Here is a 25,414-nt window from a genome sequence, read left to right as displayed (position 1 = left end):
TGTGTAAGAAATTAAGGCACCCATTCTAGCAAATGACTTCTTAGCTCTGAAAAACTGTTTTAAAAGGTCAGATTGGAAAATAAACACACAACAAAGACTAATAAACTTTCAACAAAATTATCACTAAGCATCCATATAAAAAAATCAGTATAGTATCATTTTGTTTTCATTTCTTTTTTCTTTAATTAAAATATGAGCTATTCAACCTGAAAATAAAGAGCCCACAAGATAAAAGCAAACAAACAAAATATGAGGCATATTATGCATCCACTGTCTGTCTAACAGCATCGTTTTCTTGTATCCTTTAAAGGGAAGAGGAAATTTCCCACTAAATGAAAAAAGACATGATGAAAAGAGACAAGGAGAGCATAATAATTTTTAAAAGAGCATTCTTTATCTGAATGTTTACTAAAAGAGGCCAAGCCTACAAAAGAGGTCTTTGAAATTAAGATGACTGAAAAACTGAAGTAGGGACAGTGATTGTCATGGATGGTTCAGTCTGACACACAGCCTTCTTTGCACCTTAAAGACAACAAAGGATTTAAAGAAAAGAAAAGAAAAGAAAAGCGTGCCCAAAAGATTGGCAATCATTCCCCAGGATATGGAGACCTGCCAAGCTCATTAAGCCTTGTCATTGCAAGCCGTCAGCAGGATTTAAGAGCTCCATCTTCTCCTGATGCAGGAGCATGCCCTCATTAGTGCTAATGAGAGGTGTGTGGGTGCATTAAAGAGGAAGCTGCCTTCTTGATTGGGAGATGAAATTCTGCTGCAGAGGCTCACCTCTCATGTGGCTGACGAACGTGGGTCTGAGCTTCCTGTTCAGTGAGCCAGCTGTGTGCTTAATTTACAATGACTGAGACAGCTAACATGCTGCATTTGCTTCTAAATAAAGATCCCTGTTAGATTACCTGCTCAGTTAAATATTATGACTCTCTGGTGCTTCACTTCACAGAGAATAAATTTCACCTGAGGCTATTTCATGCTGTGTCATTTTTTATAGATTTTAATAACCTGACTAAACTTACCTTTTTGCCCAATACGCACATGCTCATTTTCAAAAAGTTCTAAAAATGTTAAAAGAAAATAAAATTATTAGACACAAATATGATCAACTACATTTAGAGTAAGAATTATGTTTCCCTAGTACTGATACTTTAATTATTTTTAAAGTTGGATAACTATGTAGAAAACATAAGAACCCATTTGTTTGTTTGTTTATTTGAGGCAGATCTTTCTGCCCAGGCTGGTCTTAATCCCACTAAGTATTCTGGGGTGACCTCAAGCTCACAATCCCACTGCCTCAGCCTTCTAAGTGCAAGGTACATACTACCACACACTACCACACACCACCACGCTACTCTGAAAACTGGAATAAGCAGCCCAAATATAGAAAGGCTTTACCTAAGTTATTAAAAGTGAGTTCACACATTTAATTGGGAAACAAAAATGGAAAAATTAAGTTTTCTTTTATTAAAACAGAATATATTCTTATATAAAAATATTTCTGTACATTTTGAAAAAAATCAAAAAAAGATTATTTTGAATATCATTTCAGTGGCTGGAGAGATGGCCCAGGGTTAGGAGCTGTTGCTACTCTCTCAAGAGGCCTGAGACCTGCTGACAGGGTCCATGCCAGCTGCTCACAACCACCTACAACTCCAACTCCAAGGGATTCAGGGCCTACTTCTGGTTCTCTGGGCACCCTCACACAGTCACACAATCACACAGACACATACAGAAGCACACACACAATCACAGACACACACACACAGAATCATACACACAATCACAGACATACATACAGAAGTACACTCACACAATCACATAGACACATACATACGAAAGGACACACACACATACACACACACACATACACACACACACACACACACACACACACACACACACACACACACACACACACACACACACACACACACACACACACACACACACACACGGACACATACGGACACACCACATGAATAATACAAAATAATTAGTTAAAAAATTCTCAAGAAAAAATTCTCTGAGTTAAAAACCCAACAACCTTGTGAGCAGTTTCATTCATAAAATCAATTTCCACTCCACTTGGGCAACAAATCTCTAAGTCTGCCTCTTGTAGGTAGAAGCTCGGCATTGTGAATGCTTTTTTAAAAGCTTTCACTGAAACAGTTGTTTTTTAAAAAGTATCAATCATAATGCAAACAGACTCATTAACTATGGCATATTAAAATAAACTTCTGTTCACAAAAAAGAAAGAAAAGAACACCATCAAGGAAGTCTTGACAAGGTAAGTTTCTGAATGTATTTGTAACATGTATGTGGTGGAGGGCTTGTATCCAGAATTTATGAAGAAAAACAGCCTTACAGAAAGAAGCAACTGCCAGACACAAATAAGCCAAGAGTTTGTAAAGGTTCTTTACCAACAGCCACCAACAATGCTATAAAAACCAGAAAACATAAAGCTGCTTGACCACATTAGTCTTCAGAGAAAACAATTAGAACCAATAGAAAACATGGAGCCACCACAGTGGTAGAAACAAACAAACAAACAAAGACAGCATTTTAAATGAAAAAAAGCATGGAGCAAATGAACTCCTCATCCAAAGTTGGAGAGAGTGTAAGTTGGCATGATAACTTGGGAAAACTGGCACTATCTACTGACATCATGTGCACATGATATGATAACTATCAGCTCACTCTCAGGTATGTGCCCTAAAATGTACATACACATCAAATAGCCTGTCAAAGAATATTCACAGCAAGACAACTGATGATAACCAAAGGGTGGGAATAATTCACATGGCCATCAACAACAGACAAAATAGACAGCAGTATTTACATATGGGTCACAATACAAAAATTGAAACGAATAATTTTTTCCATAACACTGTGCATCTTATGGACAACAATAAGCTGAAGAAATCAGATACCAGTGGGTGCAGCAAATAATTCCATACAGGCCACATTAGCCCTATGGTATTTCAAGCAGAATAGCTGTTACTGTGGGGATGGCAGAGTCTGTAACTGTGCCCAGGGGGCTTCTAAGATATTGCAATATGCTGTTTCTTGATTGGGTTGGAGGTCACACAGTGTGTCCACTTTGTAATCAACTGTTCTGCATACAGATGACTTGTATACTTGGAAGCTATTACTTGTCACTAATTAAATGTCACATGGGAAATACTTACCAGGAGGCACTTGTGTAGAATCATCTATACCCAGTTGTCCTGTACTTAAGCCAAGTTCTACAAAGCATTCTTTCTGAAAAATAACATATGAAGAATTAACACACATCTCAGACTCTGGTGCATGTGAAAAGGTTACTTCTATCTAAATATTAACAAGTGAAAAATCACATGTAAAATTAATCTATTTCATTCAAATATTAAAAACTAAAAGAACGGTAATAGATATTTAGGAACAGAATAACCACAGCTGTGTACTGCCGATATGGCTATGCATCATTTTCACGTGAAATAAACGCGACTAGAAAGCCCATAGCATTTAGGATACATGATGAGAAAAGAAACTTAAACATACAGTATTTTCCCAGTGCAGGACCCTTGGTAATATTTTTCTTTCCTCACTTTTTCCTTTCTACAATTTTTTACTTTGAACACTTTGGTCAGTATGAATGCTGGCACGGAATTCTTCAAAAAAATTTTTTTCTTGATTTTGCCTCTTTAGATAACCCACAAATCAGCATAGTAAGAAATGATACCTATCCTTCTGGGTAAAGGCATAGTAATGCTCTAACCTTTTCTAAAGCAAGCAAGCAAGCAAGCAAACAAGCACATACACACAGCACACGCCCCCCCCCACACACAGAGTTACTCACTCATTCACATCATACTTAGCAATTTTGTCTAACATCATTGTCCAAAATTATCAACATAAACTTCTCTTTGTGTTTTCTATGATTTGGCATCTTACTCTAATGTTAAGAAGCCAAACCACAAATATCCAAAACAAGTTCACTTTTGTACTAAACTGAATTATTAAGTGTTCAGTTAAAACAAGGATGAATTAGAATTATTCATAAGACTTCCTTCACAAAAAAAGACTTCCTTCACTTATCTGGTAATGTTGTAGGACAATAATCACAGCTGTATTTTGTAAACCAGAAAATTAATTGTGTTATTTTATTCTATGAATAATTAAATATTTCTATTAATAGTTGCTTCAGCACATTATAACTATTCTGATTGGTGCACCATACTTCCTCTCTTTTAAAATTCAGCTAATTTTGATTTTTCTAAATTATCTGTTATGTAGGTTAGTTTCATAATTGTTTCACTTTAACCACTGTCTTCCATGTATTTTCAGACTCTTCTTCCACTGAATCATTACTGTTAATAATTATATTTTCAGTTTAAGAACAGCATTGGCCTGGATACTAAATCACAAATCTACAGCCAATATACACTTCAATACTAGGTTCTGTAATCAAAATGAAGAGTTTTACTTATGACATGGGAGATCTGGATGTCCATTTTCCATGTCATTGCTCTGGACTATTTTTCATTCAACATTAGCAAATTCTCAGATTTACATCAAAATTGATCATAAGGAGAGTGCCTCCTCAGAAGCCTTCCTTGCTATTCCAGGCTGACAAAAGGAACTCTTAATATATTATCTTTTCTCAGTCTTTACCTATACTACACTACATTACACTACACTACACTATACTGTAGTATACATTATACTATACTGTAGTATACTATACTATAGCATACTATACTACACTATACTATACTGTAGTATACTATACTATAGCATACTATACTACACGATACTATACTGTAGTATACTATACTATAGCATACTATACTATACTGCAGTATACTGTACTATACTATAATTGTTCTTCTACTGTCCATTCCCTAACAGCCTGCAGTCCTTTGAAAATGAGGACTATCTCTTAGTACTGAGCTCCCTGGTATCTATCAAAGCACCTGACCCAGCAAATACTGAACACCAGTGTCTAGTCCTATCTGGCTGCTCCACTAAATGAGTCACAAGCTCTCTTTAGAGTTAGTAGATCTTCCTTGTAACATGGAAGAGTCTACATAATCCAATCATTTGGAATCATAATCATCCTGACACAGTATAAGGGTGGCAGGGACTAGTCAGATGAGGAGTAACCGTACTGCCACATGCTACAGTACTGACCTAGCAGGCAAGATGTGCCCACTGGTGCAATAGAGGCATGACTGCTGTGCTGTAACTAACCACTTTCTGATTGGACTTGAAGCCAGCTCCACAAGAGGGACTAGCACACCTGGTACTATAATCCTTGTCAAAATCTGTGACTTGGAGATCATAGGCCACAGGGTAGAAGCTACAAATCGCTATTTTGCCCAATACATACTATTCTAACCACAGAGAAGGGGAAATTCCAGAAATGGCAATGAAGAGAAAAAATAGAAAGGAAAAAACTCTACCAAGATCCGAAATAGACCAGTCCAAGATTGGAGCCAGAGCTTGAGGCTATCAAGAGAATATATTTTTGCTGGAACACTGGCGTGTCTGTTTTTTGTCTTGTATCATTGTATAAATCAAAGTTATTATGGGGCCAAGTTGTGGCCTATTCTCTTCTTGTCACCCTAAGCACAAACCTCAAACATCCACAACAACTACTAGTGGTCATTCTATAAATTCATATTCTCATACTCATTCATTCTCATTTTCGCACTTTGTCCTCCTCTTTTGGTCTCTGAGTTCATTGCCCCCCCACCACCCCCCATGATGTCAAATTGCAGTAGTTTCAATATCTGGGGATTGTAAGTTCATCATTCAAGTCTGGAAATAAAGCAATAAAAAATATGATTGGGAACCATGCAGCAAAGACTTCCTTAGAGTGTGATGGATCACTCTGTTAGACAACTCTGTAGCCAGGCAACCCTGCTTTATTCTCCATATATTCACTAGCTTTTCTGCTATTTGAGAGTTGGTAGAGAGTCAGAAAGCATAGCAGCAGAAATCAGAATAACAGTCTTCACTATTCCATAGATTTTCACTTGGTTCCTATTAATGATCCCTACTGTACATCAGAAGGCTCTGAGTTAATAGCTACTCTGAGTTTGTATCTCTGGTGAATGTGCCTCTGGACTCCTATGGAGGTGAGGAGAGTCATGTGACTCTGAATAGTGGGAAGGAGCTCCACCCCATAGTCTTCCACAGAAGCTCCATTCTTGGCCCTATAGGTTGCCATGGCAAGTACTCATGGTGTCTCTGATCCTTGAGCCTTCCCCAGGTTCTATGAAGAAAGCCATGTTGCTTCTTTTATCAGTCAATTTCTACTTAAGAAAGAAAAGACATGCCACAGATGTCAAGAGGGAAAAATGGAAGTAGCAAATGCAGAAAGCAACTGTGGCTTCTAGGAGCACAAATGAAAAGGAAGTATGAAATCAGAAAAGGGTCCTCCCAGTGCTCAAGACCATGAGCAAGTCCAAGGGTGGTGAAAAAAAATGCCAAGAGGAGCAGGCTGGGCCGCAGACATTATTATACATAGGAACCAGAAAGGAGACAACTTTCTCCTGCTGGAGCCTTTCAAATGCCCCTTGTTATTGACAAGATAACATGAGACAGGCTGGCAAAAGGCAAACAGTCCAGATCTAGCACAATGCAGCAGATCACAGAGTGGAAAATGTGGAGCTGACAGACGGAGTGGTTCCTGCGCACCTCTCATCCATACTTCCCATCGTCACCGATCTCTCTGGCTTTAGGTTATTTATCATGACCTCTCCATATCTAAAGTTCGGAGTGTCACCACAGACACAGTGACAATGCTGTGTCCTTTATTATTTTGGGATGAGTGACAAAGAAGGAGTGATGACAGCTTAGCTCCACCATCAGGAAATCTTCTCACAATTCATTTTCAAGCCAATGTCTCCCTGAAACGATGGGTTCCAGAGCAAACGCAGTTTCTCTTAGTGTCTCATCAGGTTCTGGACTCCAGGAAAATAGGTTAAACTAAATAACATAAACTTTCTTAAATATCCTTTTATAAATCTTATGATTTGTTCCAATCATTTTTATAGTCACACAGCAGAACCTGAGTCCCCACAAACTCCCTCATAAATATTTACTCTTTATTGAAATAATGGGCAAAGCATTTATAGGTCAATGTAAGCTTGCTTTGATGTCCACATACAAACCTGGTCTTTCTATAAAGATATCACTTTAATATATTTAATGTGTCCACGACTCTTATTACAATAGATACATGCTGCACTAAAATATTTTTCTAGTGGTTATCATTAAATATACATTAATTTATTCTTAAATGTCTATACTTACCAATTCAGGGATGTCTTTTACTTTCAGAGGAACTTGAATTAAACCCAAATGAGTCCTAAAACTAAGAGAATCACCATTTTCATAATTTGGGTTGCGGAGATTAATTAATACCTTTAAAAATAAACAACAAGCCTGGTTAGTTTTTTTGTATAGATCTGCCTTGCCAAACATAATTCTTGTTAAAAAAGCCATTTGGGGTCATGTACAGCCTTCAACTACACCCATCATATTTACATATCTATCTAATAAAACATACCTCAAGAAAGTCCTTAGGTGCATAGACAGGTCGAAAAAGGCTTAAATCTGGAATGGGTTAGAGTAAAACAAAATTTTAGGTAATACATGAAGTAATCAACAAAGATTAATGTCATTGTTACTTTACTATGTTTCTATAGAAATGGATCACATGTTTATTGTGTATTGATTATTTGTTGTACATTGTGTGAAACACTGGGAGAACAGATATAAAAGCACAGTCCTTGACAACTTAAACAACATTGTAGATCTTAAGAGTTTCATATAAAGATTCTATATGAGAGTTTTCAAAGTATTTAGACTACAAATAATGCATTCTCAGTGAATTCCTGCTTGAGTTGAACTTTTCTGATCTCAGGTGCAACATTTCCTGTCATGGCATGTTGCTTGCCTGGTTCCCCGACTATCTCTAGTAGTGGGGCCACAAGGTGGGGGCAGCCACGTATGCATCTGTCCACATGATTGTCGGCATTTACAATATACAGTTGTACTCATTATATGTTTATAAATCTGACTGTATATTAAGTTTAACATGAGACAAAATACAACTGAAAAACACTTTAATTCTTGACATCTACTTTTCATTAGTCAATCTCCTCAACACCTCAGCATAATTAAGCTTACAGAATTCCTACCTTAACTAAAAGACAAGTCGCAGGAAGCTATTGAATGAATTTTATTTACTTGTGTTTTTTTTTTTCATTTTCATCAGCATTTACTAACTGTACAGACTGACGGGTTTCATTATGACATTTCATGGGTATAACATACTCTGATTACTTCAATCCCCTATTACCATCCCCCGCTTCTGCCACTGTCCCACTCTCTCTAGCTCCAATCCCTCCTTCTGATTTCATGTGTGATCTCTTTGTCTTTTTTCTTTAATTATTGTTGTTCCATGTATACATATATATAGACCTATAAATGCAACCAACCAAGTCCATTCAGGGTTGCTCATAGCATGTTTTTAGGGGTCAACACTTGGAACTGGACAACTACATAGAACATTCCCAGGTAAGGCTAGTTTTCCCTCTCTCAGCAGATATTAACTGTCTACAGCCCTTCCTCCAGGAGCTGGGGCTTCATGTTGGCATAGCAACTGGTGTTGTCCTTAAACAGGTCTTGTTTAGGCCACCCTGCCATGTTGTTGTCATTTCATGGGTAGAGCTTCCCTGTTCTATATAGAAGACATAATCTCACAGCAGATTTCCTGGTCCTCTGTCTTTTATAGTCTTTCCCCCAGTTGATAAATCTATTAACAAAACTCCTACCCCTAAGGCTCATGGAACATCACAGAAGAGGGGACAAAAAGATTATATACTTTTTGATAAAAAAATGTTTAAAATGCTATTTGAAAAAAAGATAAATGATTTAATGTAGTCTAAGCAATGGAAAACAGTCTAAAATTGGGAATTCTTAAGCTGCAAACTAGAAACCAGCAAATCAGACATCAGGGGACTAGAGGAGGTGGAAGGTTGCTATGCCGCCAAAAGAAGTATTCAGTCAAATGACAAATCCTGCAGGAAATCCTTCACATACCTGGCTCATCAGTTCCCATTTCATTCCATTTATTGAGAAGTTCTTTCTGTTCTCCAACCGGTCTCTAAAAATGTTTTTAATTAGTTCCAAAATCAATAACTTATTCAAAAGTTTAAATAAGGTACCATAGCATATGAGAGATAAATTAAAAATGGAAAACTTCTTTGGAATTATGCTTAACTTTTAAAAAGACTGAAACATATCTAGTCTTGATAGCTTAGTTAGAACTTGATGCCCATGAGTCTGAGAAGAGAGGGTAAATGGCCAGACTGTCCAGTAAATCTCACACAGAACTACCTGCTCCTTAGCCATATCCTACACTTCTCACTCCATCAGCAAGCTTAGAAATGCATGGCAAGGGGACTGGCTGAAGAAATAGGACTGACTCAGTAGCATAATCTTCTGATGTACAAGACAGTATCATATACTACACATTCAGGCAGGTTTTCACCTAAGATTTTTCTAGACACTACCCTGGTGGTGCCTTCAGTGGCTTCTCCTTGGCTCTCATCAAAAGTATATGCTCCTGATCTATTCAACAGAGGGTAACTGGTGGGCAGAGAAGGAAGCAAAGGGAAGTTCATTCTCTCTCCTTGTGAGTAGCCACAGTATCTAGAACAGCCTCCTGGAGATTTTTCTCTCATTTCCTACCTCTCCCACCAGTAAGTAAGAACTAGATCTAAATAGAAGTCCATGTCTACAGAGACACAGAAAATTATTCTTTTCATTCCTTATACTAATAGCGGAAGATGTTATCATATTGCCACGTGCAAGATTGCAGTCATCATGGACTTCAAGGGATAGTGCTATTGTGCTCACTGACTCAGCATGTGCGATAAGACTAAATGTCATTAAAATCTTAGTATACTCACTCTTTACAGCTGTGGTGGTTTGAATGTGATTCCCCCAAAGTCTCAGGCATTGGAATACTAGGTCGCCCCACCCCCCACTGGTGGTGCTATTTGGGGAGGTTAAGGGGTGTGGCCTTATTGAACAAAGTATGTCACTGGGGGTGTGCTTTGTGAGTTCAAAGGTTTGCACCATTCCCAGTTTGCTCTCTGATCCCCGCTTGTGCTCTCTAGCTGCTGCTCTAGTCACTGTGCCTGCCTCCTGCCATGCTTCCCCACTGTGACAGTGATGGCCTCCATCCTTCTCAAACAGTTAGCTCCAAATAAACCCTTCTTTCTATAATCTGCCTTGGCCATACTGTTCTAGCACAGCAATAGTAAAGTAACTAAGACAGCAACCAAATGTCTAAGTAGGCTATAGCATAGGTTCATTATTACAACACTAAAGTATATAAAGTAAGAATATGTATAAGAAATAAACAAACAATTGACACTTTCAGGTTTTCATTTAAAAAAAAAAAACCTGACACACCAGTAAATGAAGAATAACAAGCCTAACAGTTGTATAACTCTGTGACATTTCTCAAGAGTTAACTCACAATAAAGGTACTTCAGCAGAAAAATGTTAAATTTACCTTTCGTGCCAATGGGATACTCAGTTCAGTGCACATACTATTTAAACTCTTCAATATTCTTTTTTCCCAGCTTCCCTGAAACAAAAGGAACAACCTATCATTGTTTTTCACTAGCAATATCTCTGCTAATAAGAAAACACCATTACCGTGATACTTGCCCTCATTAATTCACTCCACAAACACCGGTTACTTCTCACTCCTCATCAGATACCGTCCATAGTGCTGTGACATCAACAGTATGCAGTTTGGATAGCAGTGTTCCTGGGCTCTAGATTAGGAGCTGCACTTCTAGGCAACTGGGAATCACAGAGGTGTACTAAATGGCTTAATTTAGGAGACAATCACAACATACTCAACCAAGTAAGGGATAGACACTAAAGATGAGTGAGACACTAGTAGAATTGTAAGTCATCTAAGCATGGTGAAGTTTTGGTACAATCTAAGTGGAAGGCAGATACTAAGTAAAAAAAAAAATATTAAATTACCAGCAGGCAGAAAATTAATCCATTAAAATTAAATAACTAACGATTTTGAACTAAAGATTAACAGAATTAAGTGACTTCCTGGTCCAAACTTGTCAACAGTTTGAGAGGAAACAATGGACAGTAGAAGTACCATTAGGCTATGGACTTGAACAGCAAACAAAATAAGTCTGAAGGAGTAAAATATTATGAGGCATAAGAAGGGACATGATAAAATGGTATTTGTGAGGTCTAACTGAACAGAATTGCTCAACAGGACAATGAACTGAACCGGCTTTCCTCTGGACAGCAAATATAGGATGAAAAACTGACATTAACTAGAAGACTATTCTTATGGTTTGACTAGAAAAGTGTTCCTCCACAAGCTATGTATTAACTTTCAGTCAATGGTGTTTGGAGAAGTGGTTAGATGCTGAGGGTTCTGACTTAATGAGTTAAACTACTGATGGATTTGTAATATAATTTCATTATTAGAAGATAGTGAAAAATAGAAGGTGAGGCCTACTGGGAGAAATTAGGTTCCAGGGACACACCCTATAAAGATGTCCTCTAGATCTTGTCCTCTATCCCTTATCTTTATCCGTTCCTCAACAGACTTCTGCCTTACTATGACACAGAGCATGGGGGCCAACTGATGGTGCACTGAAGCTATTGAAGCTGTGAGCCATAAACTTTCCCCTCCTCTTGAGTTTTTCTCCCAGATATTTGTCATGGTGAGGAAGAGCCTAATAGAAAATTGGTACCAGGAGTAGGGTCATTATTATGACAAATCTTGACCATGTGGTTTATGTTGAGAACCAGGAGAACAAGGGAAAAAAAAAGACTTACAAATATTGAAGTTTGGTCAGAAAAGTCTATATAAAATTGGGATTGAGGAAGGTTTGTTTTCTGAAAAGATCCACACTATTTAAAAGAAGCCAGAGATTTGAAATTGAGACAATAGAACAGACATCTTGAAGACATCTCAGGAACTGGCTAGAGCCCACCCATTGCAAACTCAAAATTACACAAGGTACATTCTTTAAAAGACTTTTCTTATGAGAATAGAGGAGACAGGGTGCCCTGCTGGCACAGAGTCACTGTGCTGAGTGGGCCAGGGAGGCAGAGACTGCTGCAGGTACAGTTCAGAGAAGCCTGGTTATCACTCAAGTTGAGGCAACCTTGTTCTCATCCATGAGACACTGGCTTTGCAAGCATGCAATATGTAAGAGCTCTGGTGTCATGGAGGCATCCACCTAGATTTCAAATAAGTATAAATAAACTGATGCCAGAAATACAGAATGTCTGAGAGAAAAGCTGCAGGCTGTGAGAAAAGCCAGCATAGGAGAGAAGCTATGTGGACTGCAGTTAGAACCATCTGTGGTGGTGGTGGTGGTGGGGCAGGGGCTGCCCAAACCTTCTGGAGTTCACATCAAACTACCATGTGTCCCAGATGACAGATTAATATTCTGCTGGGTTGCAGTCTTGCTTTGGTTTGATCCTTCCTTTCCATGACCCAATTACCTATCTTTTGGAATAGAATTGTTCACTTTGTACCATTGTGTAATACGTAACTTGCTTTTTTTTTTTTTTAATTTGAAGTGTTTACAGAAAAGAGTTTTCCCTAAGTCTTAGAAGACGATCTCGACTGAGATGTTTGAGAATAATAGAACTGTTAAAAATTTTGGGACTATTGAAGATGAACTAAATGCCATCTCACCGTATGAGAAGAACATGAACTTTTAGGAGCTAGGGAGTGAAATATTACAGTTTAAATATGAGATACCTCCATAAGCTCATGTATGGGTGGGAGCTTTTATTGTTGTCAGCTAATTGAATCTGAAAAGTGAATGGATCATAAGACCTCTGAGACAATTGATGGATTATATCCTTAGAAATGCATAATATTACAGTATTTACTGGGAAGTGGTGAGAGTGGGAGACAGAGAATAGTTGGTGGAACTGAGTCACTAGGAATCTGTTCTGTAAAGATGTATCTCATCCCTGGCCCTTCTTCCCTGTGGTTTTTGTCCACCAAGAGATAAACAGATCTGCTCCTCTGCACCCTTCCAATATAATATTCTGCTCCAACACTGCCCAGAAACAATGGAGCTGCAAGATCATAAACTGCACCTCTTTAACTGTGACCCAGAATAAATCTGTCCTCCTGAAGTGGTTCTCTTGGGCACTTACCACAGTGACAAAGGCCTAGCTAGTAGAGATATTTCATATGGCCAGGTTAAGGAATCAATTGACTCAACAGACACCTATTCAGAAGTTCTGTAGGCTAGGCACTATGCAGGTGCTGAGGATGGATGCCCTTAAGGCAGTAAACATCTGAAGGGAAAGGACAGGTAAATACAACAGACAGGGTCTCCACTGCAACTATTTAACTCCTGCAGTGCAAAAAAGGGTCAGAGACAATATGTAAATGGTTAAGCACGACTATCTCCAAAAATATATTTTATTAATTCTTATCATTTTCCTGTGCCATTGACTTATTTTTCTCACCACTTATAGATTATAAAAATTTTCTCACATAAAAGGTGAAAAATAATTCAATTGGATACTCATACATACCACCATTAATACTTACCATTTTTATCTCAGCATGGAGCTAATTTGCATAAGAGAAAATGTATAATCTAAGTGTGTCATTCCATGAGGCTCAAACAAATAGATACACATGTACCTCCTAAACCATAACCAAGACACTGGACATGATCACCCTCCATAGCAAATTCCCTCATACGACTTCCTATAAACTTCAACCCTCAAACTTCCTTATTCTGAACCTCTCCTATTATAGATTAACTCCCCCATCCTAGAACTTATCAATGGAATAACATAGCATACATTCTTTTCTCGAGATTTATTTATTTATGTATATGAGTACTCTATCTGCGTGTACAACCTTATGCCAGTAGAGGGCATTAGATCCCACTAACATGATTGTGAGCCACCATGGGGTTGCTGGGAATTGAACTCAGAAACTTAGAAAGAGCAGCCAGTGCTCTTAACTGCTGAGCCACCACTGCAGACCTAACATACATACTTTATGTAAGGTTAATATGACTCAATATAATTTATTTATATTACAGTATATATTGATAGCTTGTTTTTCTTCATTTTGAATGATAGTCCAACTATGCAAAGAACATAGCTATTAATTACTTTCTAACTGATAGACAGCCATATGATTTCTAGTTTGGAATTCATAGGAATAAGACCTTTATGAACATCTTTCTAAAAGTCTTTTCATGGACAGTTATTTTTTATACTTTGGGCAATGGAAAAGAGATGGAGTTTGTGGGTCACAATACACACATTTATTTTTGTATGAAACTGTCAGACTTTACCCCACTTGTGACAGCATTTGAATTCAGGCTGCCACAACCCCACCAGTGTTTAACTTGTCCGTTTCATTTGTGGCCATTTTTCTGGTGTACACAATACAGTTCTTAATATTAATCTTAATTTGCTTTGCACACAGCTAAAAAACACTTGTAAAACTCCCCTTTGTTAGTCTGAGATGTCTTCAAGATGTCTGTTCTATTGTCTCAATTTCAAATCTCTGGCTTCTTTTAAATAGTGTGAATCTTTTCAGAAAACAAACCTTCCTCAATCCCAATTTTATATAGACTTTTCTGACCAAACTTCAATATTTGTAAGTCTTTTTTTTCCCTTGTTCTCCTGGTTCTCAACATAAACCACATGGTCAGGATTTGTCATAATAATGACCCTACTCCTGGTACCAATTTTCTATTAGGCTTTTCCTCACCATGACAAATATCTGGGAGAAAAACTCAAGAGGAGGGGAAAGTTTATGGCTCACAGCTTCAATAGCTTCAGTGCACCATCAGTTGGCCCCCATGCTCTGTGTCATAGTATGGCATGAGGAGTAGATTATTATACAAGGTTTTACCATATTTCAAACTTCAAGCCAGTATGGCTCATGACCTTTTTCTATGTAATGTTTGCCATGGTTACTATAGTTAAACGGGTATGAACTTTGATTACTAAAAATAAAAAGGCAGAGTGTACAAGAATTATTAACATTGTTTAAGAGGTTCTTTATATGAATAATATATATATTGTGACAATAAGAATATACTCTGCATTGTACTACTTAGCATGGAAAAAGAAAACAAAATGAACAGTGGCCAACCTGTGCTTTCCTCATGTACACCAAAGGTTCTTTGAGATGCTCAGGAGGTGCAGAAGGATGACTGGGCAAAGGATACCTAGAAGCAGAAAGAGGCAGCTAAGTAGCATACTGAGGTCACAATAATGAATTCTCTTGATAAGAAGTTACTTACCTCTGCATTTCATGCTACAAATGGAATAGAGTATCTGTTAACAGTTCAGGTGTGTATGCCCCATCTAATAGAAATTTTAATCATACCATTCTAGTAATGGGTAATGTTTTTGTTTTGTATTTCACACCACTTGGTAGCCCTGTCAGGCATGGAACTTACTATACAGACCAGGATGGCCTTGAACAGGTCCTACCTCTGCTTCCCAAGTGTGCAACACCACACCCAGCTAAAATATAATTAGTTAAGAACAGAAGCACTCTAGCTCACAGTTCTAGGCCACAGGAAGTCAAGCATCTAGGTGCTAACATATAGAGACAGACTTCCTCCTATGTCATCTGGCTGTTGCATTTGCTCATGTTGTGGAATATTTAACTATGTAAAGATGTGTTGCATTTGTTTAATTATGTAAACATGTGTTGCCGTTTTACCTTGCCTGCTTAAGACACCTGATTGGCCTAATAAAAAGCTGAATGGCCAATAGCAAGAGAGGAGGTATAGGTGAGTAAGTAGGAGGAGGAATTTAGGCTTGAAAAAAGAAAGAAAGAAAGAGATGCCAGAGGCCAGACAGACAGACATGGAGGAAGCAGGAAACTAAGACATATAGAATGAAAAAAAGGTAAAAGGCAAAAATGTAGAAGAGTAGAAACAGGTTAAGTTAAAAGAGCTAGTAGCCCATTCCTTATGGAGAGATACTATTCCAGCCCAGATACACGGAGGGGAGCCTAGGTCCTCCCCCAAATGATGTGACAGACTTTGATGATTCCCCCATAGAAGGCCTCACCATCCTTGGGGAACAGGTGAGGGGTGGGTTGGGGGAGTTGGTAGGGAGCATGGGAGAATGGGAGGGAGAGGGAACTGGGGATTGATATGTAAAATGATTGTTTCTAAAGAAAAAAAAAGAGCTAGTAGGACAAGCCTAAGCTAAGGCCAAGCATTCATAATTAATAATAAGTCTCCATGTCCTTATTTGGGAGCTGGTTGGCAGCCCAAAGAAAAATCACAACATTTGGTGACAGAAGGTAAGAGGCTAACTGGGAAAACAGGGCCAAATACAGCCTTTTACAGTATCTCAGTCTAACTCTAATGGTTCCTTAGAGTCTCTTACAGTGGCAATTACATTTCACCCATGAACTTGGAGGGGACATTTAAACCATTGCAGGCAACTTAAATAATTGCTGGGTCTTCCCAAAGGGCAGCACACAAAACAAACTAAGACAGGGTCTAGGCATTTCCAACCTGTAGCCCATGGGCCATATGTGCCCAAGTATAGCTATGAATATGACTCAAAACAAAATCACAAACCTACTTGTCTTAGTTAAGGTTTCTATTGCTATGAAGAGACATCATGACCACAGTCACTCTTTTTAAAGGAAAACATTTAATTGGGGCTGGCTTACAGTTTCAGAGGTTTAGTCGATTATAGTCATTGTGGGAAGCATGGCAGCCTACAGGCAGACATGGTGCTGAAAAGGAGCTGAGAGTTATACAGCCAGATTGGCAGGAAGCAGGAAGTGAATGTCACACAGAGCGTGGCTTGAGCCTCTGAGACCTCAAAGCTCACTCCCAGTGACCACTTCCTCCAACAAAAATACACCTACTGCAACAAGGCCACACCTCCTAATAGTGCCACTCCCTAAGGGCCTATGGGGACCATTTTCTTTCAAACTACCATACATACCTAAAACATGATTGGATTATTTGCAATTGTTTTTCTTTGTAACTTGATTAAGTAGTTGAGTATGAGCATTGAAATGTCAAAAAAATTGAACATGTCAGGTAGATTGCTCTTCCATAAAATGCAAATAATAGGAATTTCTATTTGGTAGATGTAGTTATAAAGATTGCATTCCAGTTTTTTCTCTCTTTTTTTCTTCTTTCAGGGGACTAGTGATGGGCATTGAACCTATGTCCTGGTACATAAATAAGCCAATGAATATAAAGCGTTTAAGACACTGGTACAAAGTAAGCATTCCAGCAATGCAAATTATCACCAATATAACCTGGATAGTTGTTAATACAGTAGTAAACGTGCATTTATCTTAAGTGAATGGAAAATGAAACCAGGTGTGCAATATGAAGTGGGAAGTACCAAACTGAGCTAGAGTGGCAGATTTCATGTCAATAACAGAATATATAAGACTTTCTGCTTAATAAAAACCTAATATCTTTGAAGTGTTTATTAAAACAAATAAAATGAGGTAAGCTTTATTAGGCATGAGTGTGAGTGTGTGTGTTTAGATCCAGTTACTTAATGTTACCTAACAAATATTCCTGCCTACATTTTTCTTTTTAAAAGATTTATTTTACTCTTAATTAAGCATTTGTGGGGGAGGAGGTATTGATCAAGTGCAGGTTCTCACTGATGCAAGAAGAGGGAGTCGTTGTATCCCTTGATGCTGGTTATAGGTGGGTGAGCTACCTGTGAATCTAACTTGGGTTTTCCAATATGTGCTCTTAATCATTGAGGCATCTGTCTCTCCCCCTTCCCCCACCCCGTTGCTTTTTTTTTAGAGTAGAAGTTGTATAAACTTTAGTAATCCCTGACAAATAAAACTAAAAACAGTAGGTTCTTAGTAGCAATAGTAATCTTACAAAGAAAAAGAAATGTTTAGAATGATCAGTTTGTAATGACAGAAAGAAGTATGATATTCAAAATTTCAGAATAAAAAGAATATAAGGATTATGAGATCTATCCCATTACCTAATTATACTGGATGAATCCATTCTCTATATACAAATTTGGTAATATAGAAAAGCACCACCTAATCATTATTCAATCTCAGACTAAACTGTAGTGATTTGTGACATTAACTTACTTGAAACCCTAGAAGTATACTAATGAGAAATAGGAATATATGTATAAACAGAAACATTAATTTTACTACTTACAAGGTAAATCTACTTAAAAAAAAGTATCTCAAAATAGATGGAAAAGAACTCACACATTCAGTTCACTATAAACAGCATTCTGAAGTTTCTTCTCCCAACCTGTTTTTAAGTTTAAAAAAATAAATATTATTGTCTTAAATATGCAGCATAGTAAAAATTTTAATTATAAAGTATATATTATTTTATGTGTGTGCCAGAATGTATATATGTACACCAAAATTTGTGCATGAGTCTGCAAACGTCAGACAGACTCGATCCTCTGGAACTAGAATTGTTTCAGGCTGCCACGTGTGTGCTGGGAACTGAACTAGGGTCCTCTTCAAGAGCAGTCAGTATTCTTAACTGCTGAGCTATGTCTCTAGCCTCAATTTAATAAAATTTAACTCACTAAAACATTGGCATCATGGTTATTTGTGAGAGAATTCTGTCAAAGATTAACTGCTATGTAAGTAAAACTATTGAATCATTTCTCAAGTTAAGGGTAATGCCTTCTTCCACTGTCAATGTGCTTAAATGAATGACAATATCTTTAAACTGATGCTATGATGGATGTGTTAGGGAGAAGGACAAGAAACAGTCCAGTACATACCGGAGACAGAACTCAAGAGCCAGTTACAGTTAACTAGTTATCAAACTGCTGGTCAGCAAAAGCAGAATGAATACTCTGGGAAATACCACTTAGTATTTCAGCTCCCACATTAAGTGTTGATGCCAGGTCATCTCTTGCCAAAAAAATTAAGATTTTCTTTTTTGAAAGCATAGAAAAATAATGTAGAAAGAGAAGAGCCATAGCAGCAAGTAAAAAGACAAGTTACTAAGTAAGGATATATTTGCCACACGTGGCACATATTTTGAGTAGGAAGAAAGCAACTGATTGTTGCAAAGCAGTCATTTCTACAGTGTCCTTGAGTGTTTGCATAATTTTATTAAAATGTGTGAACTCTAATCCTCTCCAGCAGAAGCCCCTTAGCTGAGTTATACCAGTTTTGAGGGAAAAGCCGAAAATCTGAGGATGCTTAAAGACAGTGGAACTTTACAAACCTGATATTTTAAAGAATTCCTTAATATCTTCTTTGAGTGACTCAAGTCTGACCTCGGGTCTCTGAAGGCAGGCCTAGATTTTTGGAAAAGAAGGCAGAGAGAAAACAGAAGTGGAAAGTTACAGGTCAATTTGAGTTCATATGTAATGCTAACAAATGTGTAGAAGGACCCTTATGTTTTCAAATGCACTCGGAGTCTGTCTCAGCTTAGACCCACCTGGATGGGCTTACCATAGAGAAGGTCTCACTACTGTCATGATAGCATGCAGTCTACACAAAGCACAAAGATGCACAGCTTACAAATACCTAACACGTCTAAATCCCAAGCAGAAATATGCTCAGACTTTAGCAATCTATTCTCATATTATAGCCAAAATCCAAGGTATCCACACCTAGACTCCAAAGCACCAGATCTTGGGGTGTAAGTGCATGCAGTTTGGATTGCTGCTCAATGTATACATGTCGTGCCTGTTTATGAAAAACACATAAAACTCCTAATTTATTCATGTTTGTTACTAAGGTCTCTTTCATCTTCAGATGGATGCTTTGTATTCCACACTGTAGTTTTGGCCATAAATAGTGTAGCTTTTTTCCTACTTGTGATGGAATTAATCACCCTCTAGGTGTTGGGGTTTCACCACATAGCTCTGTCTGGGAAAGGCTAGCAGCACAGTTCTTAACAAGACATTGTTGTTACATGGTATTTTATGCTCATTGCAAACCTACTGAGACAAAGCTTGCTCTCATTCCTCATGTACCTTGCTCCTTTCCTCAAACTTTCAATCTTCTTCAAGGAAACTGCCACCCACTTTATCTTCCAGGTCAAAAACTTCAAATTTAGTTATTCTCAACTGCACTTTAACTCCTCCATGGCTCAACCTCTTACTGGAAAGAAGAGGCTGGTGGCCGTGAACAACTGGTAAGACTTACTTTTATTATTTGTAATTATGTGTGTCTATGTCTTTGTCTGTGCAAGAGTGTGTGTACACAAGTGCAGGTGACTATGGAAACACAGACATTGGATCTCCCTGGAGCTGGAATTACAGGAAGTTGTGAGCTGCCCAACATGGATGCAGGGATCAAACTTGGGTTCTCTCAAGCCCAGTCTACTTATATCTTCTGAGTCATCTCTCTTGTCGGAAGCTTTTTTAAAAAATCTTATTTATTATCACATAAAAAAACAGACCAACTAATAACAAAAACCAAAATTCCATGGAAAGCATTTATAGCAAAACTAGGTGATATCTATCATAAACCCAAAGTACAGCTGGCTGTATTTATCAGCCAGGAGACCTGTATAGTGTTAGCACCTGTGTGGGGAAAAGCCAAAGATCACGGGAACTTGACATGTGTGGGGAAAAAAGAGAACCCCCAACCAGGCAACAAATATTCTCTAGAGCATCTAATGAGCCAATTATAGAGAAGGAGGGAGGGCTGCTCTACTCCAGTGTGAGATAGTAAGAAACTAGAGCAGTACAGTCAATAACACTATAGTGAAAACATGGATGGAGTAATCAAACTGTGTATGACAGGGAAATAACTCATTACCTTGAAAACTGGTAAATAAAAGAAAGCACATTTATCCTGCCTTTCTAATAAGAACTGTACAACTGAGAAACCAAACAGTAAAAGGGAAATGTTTATTTAGTAAGTATTGCAGCTCACCAGCTGGGGAGATAGCTCGGCAGGTAACAACACTTGCTGCTCTTACAAAGGACCTGAGTTCAGTTGCCAGCACCCACATGGCAGTTCACAACTGTACATAACTCCAGTTGGAGTGGTTCCAATGCTCTTTAGCCTCCATGGGCACAAGGTATATATGCTGTGCATGAATATACATTTCAGCAAAACACTTAAACACATTAAAACTAAAGTGTTACAGCTAATAGCTAAAACTAAAATTCAATCATTTTGCAACCCCAGGCAATTGCTGACTCTAGGCATTGAGCAGACACATCTATTAACTCTGCAGAAGAGACACCTAGACAGTATGTGCTGCTCAGAGAAAGAACACACAGTAGCTGTGCCAAAAGGATGGCACCCAAGGCTGATGAAGCCTGGGATCCAGCTTCCAATTAAGAAAACATACAAGCATGGTGAGCTGCACTACGAGTTTATAGTCAGTAAAGTCCAGGCGATGAGAAACGCTAAGATAAACAGTCCAGCCCTTTAACTGAGGAAACATTCTTAAGAAGAAAGGGAAAGAGGCTGGAAAGAAGATTCAGTGCACAAAGTGCTTGCTGTGAGAATATGAGGACCAGACATGGGAGCCTCAGCACTCACAAAAATGCTAGGTCCATATGGTGTCCTGTTCCTATTTCCAGGACTTGAAAGACAATGACAAGGGATCCCAGAGTAAGATAGCTCACTACAGTAGTCAAGCTAGCAAGAGTATGGTTCTTGTGAGACACCCTGCTTCAGTATATAAAGTGAAGAATGACTGTGGAAGACACATGGCTTCACCTTCTGGCATCCACATATATGCAAACACATACACATGCACCGGAGCACACACACATGAGCATAAGCACATGTGACCATGTATACACACATATACCACACAGATAAATAAACAATCCTATATTAAAAAGACTAGAGGGCAATTGTTTTTTAAGTTGGCAAGACTAAGCTACACTAAGAGATACACATATGCAAGAAGCTGATTACCATGAACATCAGGTGGCCAGGGAGGAACTGGTCCGCAGTGGTAAGGAGACAAATGTGGGGTCTGACTGTGACAGTCTTACCAGCTTCCAAGGTAGGTGTTAAAAGCCATTCACCTTGAAATGCACTGCTGGCTTGTCATTTGTATGAAAAAGCTTCAGAAATAAAAGAAAAGAAACATTTTTTCCAAAACACCCCATTTCTCCACTCTAAAGTCTCACCTTTAGTCTAGTCCTGTCTCTTTTTTTTTCTTTTAAAATTTACACAAGGGGAGGGTGTCAGATTCTCCAGAACTGGAGTAACAGACAGTGGTGAGCTCTAGACATGGGTGCCAGGAACCAAATTCAGATCCCTGTGAGTATAAGTGCTCTTAACCACTGAGCTGTTGCCACAGCCACAGGCATCATCTTTTATTTGAATAAGTGCAATAGTTTCTGAACTTGAAATGTTGTTATCTTACTTAGATGGCACTCCTCACCTGGCATTCCCAAAGTCCTGTACTTTTTCTTCTTTGTTAGCATTCACTAGCTCCTAGCATACTATCAATCAATTCATTTACTATGCTTATTGGCAAGTTATATGTCTCATTGTTTAGTGGCAAGCTCCACAAGGGGCAGCTATCTTTGAGCCTAAAATAGTTACTTTCACAAAGTACATACACAATACACAGTTTTTGAATGAATGAATGAATGAATGAATGAATGAATGAATGAATGAACAAACATCACCTTTTCCAATCTGCTCTCTAGTGCTTTCTTCCTAAAATGTAAGCCTGCCCTGGCTGTGGCTCTCCAGAAAGACAAAGGGGTCTGAAAATTTCAACAGGCATGCATGTCCCTTTACAATGTAAATCTACTTTATGCCTAGAGATCTGCCGCTGGGGCTGCTGGACCAAGCTAACGATGCCCTCCATTTCTCATCATGGTACTCACTAGTCATAGTAAGTTATATCCAGTGATCCCACAAGTGGAAATCCCTTGAGGGCTCCAAGCTTTTATTCATGTCATTTCCTTAGAAAAAAATGCTCGATCATCACAAACACATAGTAGCTTCCGAAGCTTCCTTCCCAGCTCCCCTAACACAGACAGAACACCATGTCCTCTGTGACAGCACGGAAACTATACTGGAACACTCATCTCACTTATCTTTCTGACCTGATTATCAACTGAAGGACAGGGCCAGGTTTCCATTTTTGCATCCTCCATATTACCCTGGCATTAATTGCTGCTTGACAAAATTATATTGACCAAACCATGCTCTATTCTTTTTAGCCAATTTTATCCCAAATAAATAAGGAACTTCATAAAATTATTTTTAACTGAGCATTATTCCCAGGAGTATTTTAAAAGCTGTAAAACCTCCGGCTCATTATTCACAATGACCAAGGCAAATGGAAATTTAACTTCTCTTGTTTTTCTTTCCCTTCTCTGACTTATATTTGGAAATGATTCATTGAGTGCCATTTAAAGAATTTGAAGAGAAAAGCTTGTTATTCTTTCTAAACATTTTCATTATTTCAATGTCGCTAGACTTCCTTGTTAGACTTTTTATACTGAATGCAAGCCTGTAGAGAGTGAAGGACTCCTGAGTGAGAGGGAGCCCTGAGTGAGTGTGTACTGCTGACATGGGCACAGCGTGTTAAAGACTCCAGAGCCTCAGATCTATGAAGGAACGATAAAAAATAAATAAATAAATAAATAAATAAATAATAAAAAACCCTGTGGTCCAGGTATGGATACTGACAGAGTGTGTAGGAAATAGCCACCATAGCATTCTTCCCCTGGGACATTGGCTGAAGACTGCTTCCCTACAAGATTAGATGCATGATTCAGTAGCATGAGCCTCTCTAAAAACTCACTAGGAAAAAAAAAACTGACTAGAAACACTATTGGGAATTTAGCTGTATAAACCACACTGAAGGCAGCTTTCCTACACATTGAGAACAAGCCTTCTGTCACTAACATTCAATCAGTGTCTAAAAGGTGCAGCTCCACTCTGATTCAGTTCCAGTATCTTATTTCTGTATTTTGTTTTGATTGCTCAACTGGGAGAATAATTCTGATTCACAGAGAAGTATTCGTATTACTAATAAATTTCCTAGTAATCTAATCACACCCCCAAACTAAAGCAATGCAGGAAATTGACAGAGAAAGAGTTAGAAATTTTTAAGGTAAATCTAAAATTTCCTTGTCTCTAACACAGAACTCAGACTAAGGCTTCTGACCCAGCTGTTCAAGTGCATGTGCATGGTATTCCTTCCACTTGGTGTGCTGCACCCCTGCAGCAGGCTACAGTAGCAGCCTGGAGAACATACGCACTTGTGCTTTCCCTGGCCAACACCCTGCCTTGCACAATAGCTGCAGTGGCATCCTCACTTTTGCAAAGCATCAGACACAGACACGTGCAAACACAGACATTTACAGGAGCAATGCAGACTATGCACTAAACTTTTTTGGTGCTTAATGAATTTGAGGAGTTATTCAATATAGTTGTTAAATTGCCTTTTTAAAAGCTTGGATATAATAGAACACAGTTTAAAAAGCACTTACGATAGCGTGAGCATGGGTTTGGCACCAGAGAGCTGAAATTATCTCCCAGACTTACTTATTAATTTGATTAAGCCAATTAACATCTCTGCATTTGTTTCTTCTTCATTTAACAGATGAAAAAAACAAAACTAAGTTATTATGACAATCAAGGAAAAAATTATCAAAGTAATTTTAGGCTATGCAGTCCAATATAAAGTTATCTGATAAAATAAGATATGCCCAGATGGTAATAGACTGGTTATCTGTAACATATTTTCATGGAAGAAGATATGAGTCTTGGAGAAAGATGTTTTTAAAAGATCTACAGCCAGAACTTCAGCCTATGTCTCTAGCTCACAACAAGAATTGAAACATACTCCTCCAGCAAAACAGTGGGTGGGGAAGTCAGAGTTTTGACCCTGTGTGTCCTCTTCATCCCTCAGGGTGACGGTGCCACCACCCTGCTGCATGCCTAAGAACACACAATCTTTCTCTTCCCATTGCACAGGTGTGCATACACACAGGGGCACATGCACACAGTTGCCATTCCCACTAGAGCAGTCCTAGGTCCAAAGCCTTGGCTATAAACAATCTAAATTTTCTGATCTGGGTGAGTCAAGGAAACTGGAGAAGCAAAACAGCAGCTGCAGTGTGGAGGGAGAAGGAGGCCATAGGCCTCACACACAGCAGGTGCACTGAAAGGACTCCCATGAGCCTTTGCTTGATGGGGCCCCATCACCTCCCCTTCTCACTACACTCACATACCAATACTGGACTCCAGGAATCCATCCATGCCTGAAAATCATGGAAATTTAGGGTTAGATGGGACTATAGGGAGCTCTGCTGTGCCACTAACCACAGAAAGTCCCCTGCCCTGTGCAAGTGGTGATCTGCCTGAGAAAATCCACCGTGGAAGCTGTACCAGCTC

General features: G+C 38.5%; 1 protein-coding gene across 7 annotated transcripts in view; it reads right to left on the bottom strand.

Moving 5' to 3' along the window:
- Positions 1 to 25,414, bottom strand: part of Tbc1d19 (TBC1 domain family member 19) — a 103,230-nt gene that overhangs the window by 65,801 nt on the left and 12,015 nt on the right. For 3 of the 7 annotated variants that reach the window (XR_003479466.2, XM_027386940.2, XM_027386939.2), the window contains exons 2-10: positions 19,296 to 19,368; positions 18,308 to 18,353; positions 15,215 to 15,290; positions 10,586 to 10,660; positions 9,103 to 9,166; positions 7,565 to 7,611; positions 7,309 to 7,419; positions 3,195 to 3,267; positions 1,026 to 1,064 (exon numbers count right to left, since the gene is read on the bottom strand). Coding sequence is in view for 6 of the 7 variants with exons in the window: in XM_027386940.2 (XP_027242741.1) it covers positions 1,026 to 1,064; positions 3,195 to 3,267; positions 7,309 to 7,419; positions 7,565 to 7,611; positions 9,103 to 9,166; positions 10,586 to 10,660; positions 15,215 to 15,290; positions 18,308 to 18,353; positions 19,296 to 19,368 (604 nt within the window). In the remaining variant the exon portion in view is untranslated. Of the gene's footprint in view, positions 1 to 1,025; positions 1,065 to 3,194; positions 3,268 to 7,308; positions 7,420 to 7,564; positions 7,612 to 9,102; positions 9,167 to 10,585; positions 10,661 to 10,743; positions 10,882 to 15,214; positions 15,291 to 18,307; positions 18,354 to 19,295; positions 19,369 to 25,414 lie in introns of those variants that run through there. The other 4 variants (XM_035452437.1, XM_027386942.2, XM_035452436.1 and 1 more) reach the window with 4 other exon arrangements.

The sequence above is a fragment of the Cricetulus griseus genome (genome assembly GCF_003668045.3).
Source record: "Cricetulus griseus strain 17A/GY chromosome 1 unlocalized genomic scaffold, alternate assembly CriGri-PICRH-1.0 chr1_1, whole genome shotgun sequence".
Taxonomy (NCBI): Eukaryota; Metazoa; Chordata; class Mammalia; order Rodentia; family Cricetidae; genus Cricetulus; species Cricetulus griseus.
Note: the sequence above shows the minus strand (reverse complement) of the source record. Positions and strands in the feature narration are given on the sequence as shown.